Genomic DNA, 12,419 nt, shown 5'->3' on the forward strand with positions numbered 1-12,419 from the left:
TTTTTCTTCCAGTTAAATGGCTTATTTAACAATACTTCCAATTAGATTTTTTTTTTGTTTTTTTCTTAGCTTATGCTTTAAAGATTTTTAAAATGAAATTATAATGTAAAAAATATTAATACATAATTATTTATATGAAAAAGAGGTTAAATTATATATTAGAAATATAAAAGAATAAGTCTTTAATTTAATGTGTAAAAAGAGAAAATTAGTCATAGATATGCATTTAAAAATTAATAGGTATGTCTTTTACCTACCTTTGACAAATATAATCTAGACTAAGTTACAATTTTAGTCCTTGTGGTTTAGATTTTTTACTCATTTTTGTTCTAAAATCAAAATAAGTACAAGGATGAGATTTATCGTTTGCATTTTTGCACTCTTTGAGTCTCTTCCTCTAACGGAATAAAAAAGATTTTGTTGACACAATTAAAATCTAAGACATTTTACTCTTTTTAACCCTGTTGTGTATTTACTTGATTTAAAAAATTATTTTTTAATTCTTTTTAACCTTATTTATTAATACGTGTATATAATATATATGTTAACGAGGAACACCACCCCCTAGAATCAACCCCAATGATGGCCTCCCCTACCGTCGATCACCCCAACACCACCTACAAGCTTCCCTCGGGAAAAGCCCATCGTCGCCATCTTTCTCGATCCATCGTGAAATCAAGTGCAAACAACAAGAATTTACAACTTTTGACACTGTCCTAAAAGGCTCATTGTAATAGCCGCTATGTCGCACTGTGGGTCAATACTTGTGTCTTACACCACGTTATGCCATGTCATGGCTTGATGCACAGTTTTCGTAACATAATATTTGGTTTTTCTTACCTTTTAATGTCTTATTTGTTTTAGTTTTTAATGTATAACTTAATTTAAATTGTTTATCATCATTGACTTGTTGAATAACAGTAGATTACATAATATATATATATATATATATAGAGAGAGAGAGAGAGAGAGAGAGGTTCAAGGGAAAATCCCAAAAAAATAAAAAAAAATGAGGAACACCCCATTAACCATTTATCTAGAGAGTATGCACATGTGCATACATGTAATTGAAGTTGTTTTTTGATTTTTATGCACGTATGTTCCTCAATTTTTCATATTTTTGCGCCTTTCCTTTGAACCTGATCATATATATACCTGTCATATGACATAGACGTTTGCCACCATAAGTTACCCATTGAAAAATGTCGTGGCCTCACTGTGACTCTTAAGGCTTGAGGCTTGGGATCACCGCCACAACACGCCCCACTCCACTTAGAATCTTGGTTTATGATCAAGTCATTTAACCCATCAAGATTCAAAGCGGAAGGCTTAAGATCACTCTCATGATTTCTTCCAAGAACACGATTTCGACCCTACAAGGCCTAACATCAAGAACCCTGATGAAGCTCCGATTTCCAATCATTTAATTCAAACATACGAAAGACCTGAACCAGGGAGCGTAGAATTTACTGTTACTATATATATATATATATATATATACTATTTACTAATCATAGCTAACATAACAAGGAGAGCAACCTACTGAACATAATCTACACAGGTTGAACTTACCTATAGGAGGAGGTTTGATTCCATTACAGGAGATCCCAGAGGCTCGCTCGGAAAGGCTGCTATACCAGGGTTACTTCTTTTGTCAGGTCTCAACTTTTTCAAGTCTCATTTGATAGCTATATAAGATAGATACTTTCTACCTGGAGATTTTGCGTGGACAAAACAAATGAAGTAAAGAATCCAAAGAAATTCACAACTATGGAGAAAACTTGTGCAATAGTCATAGCAGCGCTTTCAGGTTAAGTTATGAAGATGTGAGATCCGGAGAGTGGAACAGATCTACCTGCCCAAGGTGCCAATATCAAGTGGTTATCCAAACCTTCTCTTTCAAATTCAAAGTGGATGTTCTCGTACAAATCAAAATAACACTTCTTTCTTCTTTCAAATGATAAATACAAGAAATTCTCTGATCAGATAAAACAATACAATTAATTTAACTAAATCAGAAACCATAACTTCCAAGAAACATCAACAACATTTTTATAGATTCATTCGAAAAAAACTTGTGGTACAAACCCTTAAAGGCAAATCCTTAAAATCCTGAAGCGAAAACCTAAATCAAACCCTATAAAATATCTAGATCATAAACTAAATAAACCATATGAACCATAACATACATGAGGGAGAGGGAGGAGATCATTGAGGGGTCGGAAATCATAGGAACCATAAACTCGAAATCATGATGTAGAGCGAGAGAGATGAGATCATTGCTTCACCTAATGTAACCGTGATGTCAAAGAACAAGGAAGATACGTAGGAGTTGTAGTGAACGTGGTGATAACGGTGGTTGGTCGCAATAGTGGAAGGACTAAAGAAGGTTAAAGTTAGGGAAGAATTATAGGTGAATGGTGATGCTCGACAGAGAAGGGACGAAGGAGATGGTCGTTTGCAGGGGTGGCAAGATCAGTGAGAGCAGGGCAAATTAGAGTGGAAAAGGAGGTGGTCTTGTGGTGGTCGTAAATGGGAGCGAAGGTGGTAGCGTGCTCTTGATTGGAACAGACGATCTCTCTCTCTCTCTCTCTCTCTCTCTCTATATATATATATAATTATAAGTTTTAAATTTTAATAGAATAAAGCCAAAAAAGAGATCAAAACTCCAAAATACCCCTTAAATTAATCGGGTTAACGGATTTTGTTAGAGAAAAGGATTCAAAGAGTATAAAAATGTAAACTACAAATCACATCTTTGTATTTATTTTAAATATAGGACAAGAGTGGATAAAGATATAAACCAAAAGGACCAAATGTGTAACTTATTTTATAATCCAAAATAAATAGAAAATCAAATGATTAGCAAACAATAGTGAATAGCCTTATTTTTAGTCACATGACTCCTTTTTTCCACTTTACAAGGTTTGGTGGGCCCATCAATCTCACCTCAGAGTTCCCACCCTCCCTCAAAACAACATCACCTTCCCATTCCCAATACATCATAATCTTAAAAATCATTTTTAATTCAATTATGTATTTCAATAAATATTTATTTATTTTAAATAATATAATAATAATAATAATAATAATAATAAAAAATTAAATTGTGATTTCCTTATAAATCCAAAATTTTAAGCTATCAATAACTTTATCATAGTTTTAAGTTGAATTTAAATTATTGGATTGATCAGTTGTTTTAGACTACAAAACGTTACAGATCTGATATGATGCATAATTCTAATAAATAACTTGTTAACTATATCCTTTGACCGTCAATTAATAAAAATAAATCAGGAAAAACTTATGAGACACAATCTTAATAACATGACAGTTCAAACAGATAATTTAAAATTAAAAAGTATCGATCACAAAAACAATTTTGTTAATTTTCTGCGATCATAATACTAAAAGTTGCATTGAAAATAATATCTCTAATAGTTTGATGATAAAATAAATATCCTCTATTATTATTATTATATTTTAAATTTATTCCTCAAGAATATCAAGTAATTAGAAGAATTTTACACTCGTAAATATTCAAAAAGTCTTGGGAGGGAAACATAACCAAATTCCAATAAGTAGATAAAAAAAGTACAATTTGTCATCTTCAATAAATCAAAAAAAGGAATACTACATTTCAGTTTTACTGTGACATTGGAAATGTAAAATGTAAGAACTTTACGTTGATATATCTAAGTATGAAAATGAATAATAACGTTCGATTAATGATTCGTTTAGCTTGGCCCCCACAAAATCATTCACTGAAATCTGCACTTTCCAACTAACAAAATCACAAAGAAAAAGGGGAAAAAGAGAGAGGCTTTGAAGGGATCATCAACAATTGAATGGTTATTTGGCCCAAAAATATTCAAATTCAAACCAGTGTACAACTCCTGCTGCATGATGTACAGATAACTCAAGCATTGACCTAACTAATGGTGGGAATTAGTTGCTAATCTTGATGGTATGCTTACATTCACAGATGAATTCATCATATGGGTACCTGAAGAATCTTGAAATTTATGTTGATCTTTCTTTGACCAGAGCCAAATCTTGGAAACAGAAAAGCTCTCACCTTTGCTTCTACTACTAATTTTCTTTCCATCACTACCCCCATCCACTGAGCTGTTCTCTTTGTCTTTCTCAATTCCCACATCCTTTTTTCCAATATTACCCCTACTACTGGGGCAAAATGTCACTTGTAGCTCTGAGTTTCCCACCACATACTCATAAGATCCCATTGAGTAACACCTTCTTGCATTGAGATTGCTACTGCTAGTCTCACCCACTTCTTTCTCTTCTCTTTTCTCACCATTTGTGGTTCTAAACTTGCCAAGTCTAACTGGATACACCCTCTTTTCAATCCCCCCTCCAGATTGCTTCAAATTACCAGAAACCCCATCATGAATCATGCCTGAATTCAAGAACACGTGATCATCTTCTTCAATTGAATCATCAAAATGGAAGTTAAAGACTGGATTTTCAACAGAAAATCCAGGGGTGAAAAGGGTTCCTCTGCATAAAGGACAGGTTGAATTTGAGAGCAACCAAGTGTCTATACAATGAATGTGAAAAGCATGGCTGCATAAAGGAAGCAGCCTAAGATTGTCAAGCTCTGAGAATTCACAAAGGCAAACAGCACAATCAAAAGGCTCTTTTAGCCCCATTAATTCTTTGTATAAGAACACTGGGAGGACATCAATGAAAGCTTGGTCTAAGCCAGAATCATGTAAATGGAAGAGCTGTTGCAATTGTCTTTCATATACAACATCATCATCATTATGGGTACTTTCTTGAAATCTTGAAGATTGATGAAGAGAATTTGGAGGTGAAGAAGATGATCTTTTCTTCTTCATGAGATATCTTACAAGAAAGTGAAGTAAAACACAGAGAAAGAACGCAACTCCTAATAAAACTACAATGTTTCTGGCAAAATGTAGAGTATGATTAGTGGGAGGAGGATGAACAGGAGGAGAAAAAGAAGAAAGGTCTTGTTTGATGAGGGGTTTGATCCTGCGCATGTTAGTAGATATGAAATGCTACAAAAATCATCAATTTTTGGTAGAGTTTCAAGAAAGGCTTTTTAATAGATTAGAGTGTTCTTGGATCAATACCCAATTCATGAACTCGATAAAAAAAGCAATTCAAATACTAAACAGTTGAAGTTACAAGAAACCCACTTGAATAGATAGAAACAGGATGCGATTAAACCTAGATCTTGAAGCAAAATCAAAATTTTGGACTCGTAGAGATGAAGCGCAAGATTTTTTTTACCTTACTCACATCATACTACTGTTGGTATGTGGTTCTTCTGGGATTCAAGAAATCTTGAAAATAGAAAGGGTTTTTGGTATTTTTGGGGGTTTTGAGTGAGAAACCCTTTATATTGGGTGAGTGAGTATGCGCGTGTGTGTGAGATTGGCACCTGGAAACTTCCAAAAAGAAATCTTATTTAGGCCCATGGCCATAGGTGGCAAGAGGGAGGTAGGATCACCAGGGGTAATTTGGTAACTTAACAACGATTTTGATTTGGAAAGAAGTAAGAAAGTCTTATTAGTCTCCAAAATTTGAGGTTTTGGGCCTTTAGGCCATCACATCAATCACAAGTTGGGCTTTAAAAAAAAAAGGATTTCATAAGGCCCATAATAGGGTCCAAAAGTAACAAATATGGCCGAGGCCCAAGATAGGTCTTTAAGGCCCATGTAAATTAGCCCACCAAATGTTCTTGTTGAAAAGCAAGGTGAAGATCAAATCCTTACCAGATGAAGATCTTGTTTAAACCATTCATGTTGATCATTTGAAAACTCTAAAATTTATGAGATGTATGAGAACTCCTTTCTTAATATTTTGTTTCACATGATTCTTTTCCGTCTAAGTATAGTATTAACCGTATTAATTAACATATATTTGTTTCACAATTTGTCTGCTTCACATGTATTCAGTTCACAGTGTGAAATTTTTTTACGTGTACTTTTTGTTTAAAAAACATGTCAAAAAGGTTCACAATGTAAATCGAGTACATGTTAAATAATCATGTTATGAAACAGATATATGTTAATGAATATTCTAAATGCTAGTCTTAGATGGAAAAAATATCATACGAAATAACATATGATGAATAAATTCTCAAGGTTATCACAATTTTATGTGTTCTCAAAAGAAAGTCCTATACATATACATATACATATACATATTCATATACATATACATATACATATACATATACATATACATATACATATACATATACATATACATATACATATACATGTATAGGGAGGTTCAGACGAGAACAGTAACCAAATAAAAATAAAAACAAAAAGGATCAAATTACATGATTTTACACCACCGCTTAACACAAAAGNATACATATACATATACATATACATATACATATACATATACATATACATATACATATACATATACATATACATATACATATACATATACATATAAATGGTTGGTTTTCAGTGAGAATGAGAGTTAAGTTGAGAAACATAAGAAGAGATCTCCACACTTGGATTAAAGAATCGTGTGAGAAGGATAGTTAAGGTAAGAAGCGTGAGAAGGAATTTGGACTCTTGATCACCTTTAATCTCAAACCCACCCATGAATCATGATAGATACGTGAATTGATTTGGTGCACATCATCTCGGTAAATCTCACCTTAATATGCATCCAAAGGTGGAGAACCATTCTCTTACGCTTCTCATCTTAACTCTCATTCCCACCAAAATCGAATGCTATATATATAGCGTGTATCATTTACAAATCGTCGTATTAGTCAAATTTTGCAAATCAATTTCAATCGTCCATCTAGTCTAGTGAAATGTAATATATATATATATATATATAGAGAGAGAGAGAGAGAGAGAGAGAGAGATTAACGTTAGTAGTTGTTTGACATGTATTCTATAAAACGTAATCTTAGTAGTATTGTATTTCTTACAAACTGATGTAAATATAAATATCTACTGACAATCCAGATAAATTTAATGTGAGTTATAATAATAATCAAGAAACCGATGAATTTATTGGACGAAATTTATGAAAATTTCCAAACAAAAGAAGGAAGCAAGGCTATAGATGTTTGGAATGTTAAGGCCGAAAGGACAACAGTCAATATCACTAAAGACGATTGCTCTGGCATTTAACACAGATTAATAGACGAAGTAAGTTTGTGAAAGTCAATGTATCTAACGGGAATTGTATCTAGTTTCAGGTAAATCTTCAAGTTAAGATGATACAATTGCCTATGTAATTGTCATAAATATTATTCATCGCGTCAATTTTGGGTACGAGAAGTAGTTTTTTTTATTTATTAAAACATATGTCAAGTCAAACACTACCAATTTCACTAACCACTAAATTATGTTATTCAAATTATTATAAGAAAAGCCGTCTCTTAACAGTTAGGACTGTAAACGAACCGAACGTTTAGCGAAACGTTCGTGAACCGTTTGGCGGGAAATTCGTTTATGTTCGTTTATTTAATAAATGAACGAACATGAACAATTTTTTTTTGTTCATTTAGTTAAACGAACGAACATGAACAAGAGTCTCGTTCGTTCATTTAATGTTCGTTTATATTCGTTCGTTTATATATTAAATTTAAATATATAATCTTTTATTTATTTACTTTGAATTCAAATAATATTTATTTATGTTCGTTTAGCCTGTTCGTTTATATTCGTTCGTTTACGTTCGTTTAACATGTTAACGAACGAACATAAACGAACACGAACACATCTGATTTCTAAACGAATGAACACGAATACAAAGATTTTCGTTCGTTTACCGTTCGTGTTCGTTCGTTTGTGCGGTTAAGTTAAACGAACGAACATGAACAAGCCTCTGTTCGTGTTCGTTTACAGCCATATTAACAGTTAGTAATCAATATTAGGAGTCCCTTACAAGTTCATATGACTGTAGAACAATGATAACGGTAAACTATTAAACTTCAAATTACTTAATGTCGTCCACAAGATTGTTATGATATATATTTTATTGAGAAAAAAAAAATATTATATGCATCAATTAAAAATATATTCGTTCTAAATCCGTACCAATTGTTTTTTTTTTTTTTTGTAAGGGTGTCCGGGCCAAAGCCCGACTAATCCCCGGTAAATTTGGAGGCTAAACATGGCCTCACTTAAATGTCGCCAACACTTCCCTCCCAGGGCTCGAACTCGGGTTCATGACTATGCCATGCCCAAGCCTTTACCACTAGGCTGGAATTGCGTCATCAGGAATGCCCGATAAAATGTAAAAAAAGAAAAATAAATTCAGACAGGCTGATTAACATGTAAAATTTAATATTAAAATGACCAAGTTGAGTTGATTTATAACATATTTTTTTAAAGCTATAAATAATAAAACATGATTACAAAAATCTATATTATTAAAATAAAAATATAACTTTTTTATACACAAAGATGATATCCCCTCGGATAGACCGTAAATGATCTTGGGTCATCGTAAATGAATCTTTATGATTATAAGTGTTTTAGCAGTGTTTGGATTCAAATTTAGAGTAGATGATATTTTTCATTACATCCTAAGCGGTTAAATTCATTAGATCTTTACGACTAATAAAGTTAGATGCACTATTATTTTACTAGAAGGGTACTCGTGCAATGCAGTGAAATACATTTTAATTTTAATATTTATTCTTTATCTCGGTCGATGTTATAATATGGTCTTATGTGATTTTGAAAAAAACGATGATGTTTTTATTTTTAAATAAAATATAACTTTGAAAATATCATAAAATTTGACAAAAATATATCGATATTAGTATCAAATTAACTATTTAAAATTCCTACTTTTTGTGTAATTTTTTAATTCAATTTTTATTATAATTTAATTTAGGTTCAATAATGAAGTAATTTATTTTTGGTTTAGTATTATAATTTCTTTATAAAGATAATAATTAATTATTTTGTTAGAACTCGATAATTATCCTATTATATTTTAGATTTTTTATATTTAAAATGAGATGTTTATCCTATATTTGATTATGTTTATTCGCAGTAGTTATACGAATTCAGATATGAAGCTTTAATAAGTAGTACTTACGCACAATTTACTTGCAATCTTGAGTTTTAAGTAATATGCATTAATAAACAATACTCTACGCATAAAAAATGGTTTTTAAGAGTTTTTTGTCAAATACTTTATAATATAATATAGATATGGTTTTTGAAGTTTATTTAAATGATAAATTTATAAAATATTTTATTAATATAATTAATGTTAAAATATTTGAAACAAATAAAAATTCTTAAAGTTGAATGTAATTTTCAAAGATATTTTAACCATTCCTTCTCTATATTAAAAAAATTTATAGACAATCAGATGGAGATGCTTTGAATGTGAACACATTCAGCCATCAAGATGGGTAAACATCTTTTACCCAGTAAATGCTTATCCGATAAGACTCTTCTCCCTTAATTTATAGAGTAAGATTATGGATCCTTGCCATAGTCACCCGTTAAGATAGGCGATACTCGGTAAACGTTTGGTTGATGACCCTTAAGACAAAACACAAACAAAGCAATTGATAAGATTTACAACAAGAAATTCCAAAAGAGAGAGAACGTTAATAATTGTTGTAATGAAATATTGCCAAATATTATGTCTTATTGAAAATCTTATGATAAGTTGTACCAATATAGTAATGGTGATTTTTGGGATTAATTAAAATGATTACAGAGTAATTTGATACTATTATTCAAGATAATATTAAAACACATGCAAACTCATGAAATTTACTGTTGTTGTTTTGGTCCCAAAATTCAAAAATGAGTTAATTTCTCTTTTGACTTATAATATTGAAAGTTCTGTCAAAAAAAGTTATCAAAGAGGTCATATTTTTCTATAATTCATGATCGTACCCCAAACGTGAGCCCTTTGGAAATGAGCTAGCCTAATAATATGATGTGTGAATGCCTAGTTGTAAAATAAAAGTATAATATTACTTTCTAGAATTTTTAAGGCGGGTGATATATCTGGTTTTGGAGATAAATCTATTGACCTTAGTGTTGATGATGTGCTGGATCAAGATTATTACAATGGTTCTAACATGAACGGAAAACATAAAGACAAAAACCGATTACTTGAAATTAATTTGAGTGCATCATATCATGTGCTTGTCATAGCCTTAATCTTGCTCTTAGTGAAATTACACCTCTTGCATTAAGGTTATGCGGGGGAGTTTTGGCGGATTGACCATCACCGACGAATATGTCCGCCAAAAATCTGCAACTATTTTTTAAACTTTTTTCAACTTGGCCGACCTAATTAATTATTTACAGGTGGATTAGATGCGGATTATCCACCGATAAATTAATTATTCAAATAATTATTTTTAATAATTTTTGAATAAATTACATTTTTGGTCACTGTGGTTGTCACTAATTATCAATTTTAGTCCCTCTTTTAACTAATTACAATTTTAGTCATTGTAGTTGTCATTTTGTAACACTTTTGACCCCTTTGACTAACTATAGTTAAAAAGATTAGTTAACATTTTTGTCATTTTTCTTTTTTTGTTTTATTTAACCATAGAGTAAATTACAATTTTCATCCACGTGGTTGTTTTCTTCCATTTTCGTCTTCCCTACCATTTTATTTTTCATTTTATAATCCTTATTATCTTAATGATAATTTTAACCGAAAATACAAATAAAAATATGTATTTTATAAATTAAATCTTTAAGAAGGTTTTATCGGTACCTTTAAAATGAATTAATTATTGAATATTTTTAAGTTTTTATGCAATTCATTGGATATATATATTTGTAAATCCGTTTATAGTAATCAAAACAAACAATTTATAATTTAAGTTGGTTCATATATCGTCTTACTTATGTATAATGATAATCGAAATTTATTTATGTCTATTAATAGAAAATGCATATTTTTTAGGTATTTCATTTAATTAAATGTTTTCTTAATTGAGTATCAAATTAAAAGATTTATAACATAATTATTAATTTTTAAAAAAAATATCTACTTAAATTTATTGTAGTAAAAAATAAATAATCAATTAATAACTACACAATTTTATATACTAAATTTTTTGTAATAGAAAATTAGTTTTAATAATTTAATTAAATTATGTAGTTTACTAAATTGTTTGCACCTCGTTACAAACCAAACATTGAGACATTATATCGAAAATGATAAAAGTTCATTTTTTATGATCTGTATATTTATGAAAAATAATCAAAGTTCATTAATTACGATCAACGCTATAACACCCATGTTCCGTTAATTCATATAAGTTGTGTTAAGCGAACTTTGGATAGGACTATGCATAACGTGTTTGTAAGCTTAACCGACTTGTACCTCAGACTAATTATGATGGATTACCATACAAGAGGCCACACAAATACAAAATGAAACTAAACTTAACTTAAAATGTTAATTTTATAGCTATTTGGGCACAAAGTTGAGAATCTAGACTTGAAGGGTTAAAGTGGAAATTTGGAAAATATATATACTCCTAAAGTTCATTAAGGTGCCGTTTATCATATGCTTACCCGGGTAAGCGCTTACCAAGTCATTTTACTTACCGGATGAATATGACAAGGGCTAATAATCTTATCTGGTAAGAGCGAAAGCAAGAATCGAGAGTCTTACCCGGTAAGTGAGGACGATGACTCTTACCATGGTTAGCGCTTACCAGGATAAATTGTTGCAGCATACGATGCATTTTAGTGAATAAAATTTTACCCGATAAGTAAACAATGATGTTGAATTTTATCGGTAAGTGCTTACCGGGTAAGTATTTAGGTAAACGACCCCTAAATCTTTTTAAACCTAATTCTTCTTGGTTCCTACATCTCCTCAAGAATTCCTATGATCAAAATAAAATCAAGTCAAGATATCACCAAATTAGTTGAAAGTTTGGAGATTAGAACTCAAAAAACGCAAATGTTTGAAATTGTGGGAGGATTGAAGAATTGAAGCTTGTTTGAAGTTTAAATCACCATTGTGATCAAGCGATTAAGGTGACTTTGGGTGATTGGTATCAACACTAAGGACATTCTAAACTCGTGGTATTCCATCAACCACTATTCAGGTACGGATATCAAACCTCATTTGACACAAGGATAACTATTTGCATAAGGCTTTCTAATCCGGATAATCTATGATAAATTCTGAATAATTGGTTCTAAATTTTCTTTATGCTTATAAAATGTTGTTGAACTTTGTATCTTTTTGAATCATGACTTATATTCTTATTTGGAACATCAATCACTTGATCACTTGACTTGTTAAATTGTATCTATTGTGAACTTGTACTATAGACTCAAGATCGGGAGCACTGGTATTGAAATGCTTCTATGGTGGCTAAAACTATCATGTCGTTCTCAAATGTATATAGTCCTTAAAAGTGGACTTGA

General features: G+C 31.0%; 1 protein-coding gene across 1 annotated transcript; it reads right to left on the minus strand.

Moving 5' to 3' along the window:
* Positions 1–3,841: 3,841 nt before the first annotated feature.
* On the minus strand, positions 3,842–5,348 carry LOC112528750 (RING-H2 finger protein ATL46-like). The gene has a single exon (XM_025139817.1). The coding sequence runs from the start codon at positions 5,022–5,024 to the stop codon at positions 3,936–3,938; it is 1,089 nt and encodes a 362-aa protein (XP_024995585.1). The 5' UTR covers positions 5,025–5,348; the 3' UTR covers positions 3,842–3,935.
* Positions 5,349–12,419: the final 7,071 nt, after the last annotated feature.

Source organism: Cynara cardunculus (genome assembly GCF_001531365.2).
Source record: "Cynara cardunculus var. scolymus isolate 2C chromosome LG 15, CcrdV1, whole genome shotgun sequence".
NCBI classification, from domain to species: domain Eukaryota; kingdom Viridiplantae; phylum Streptophyta; class Magnoliopsida; order Asterales; family Asteraceae; genus Cynara; species Cynara cardunculus.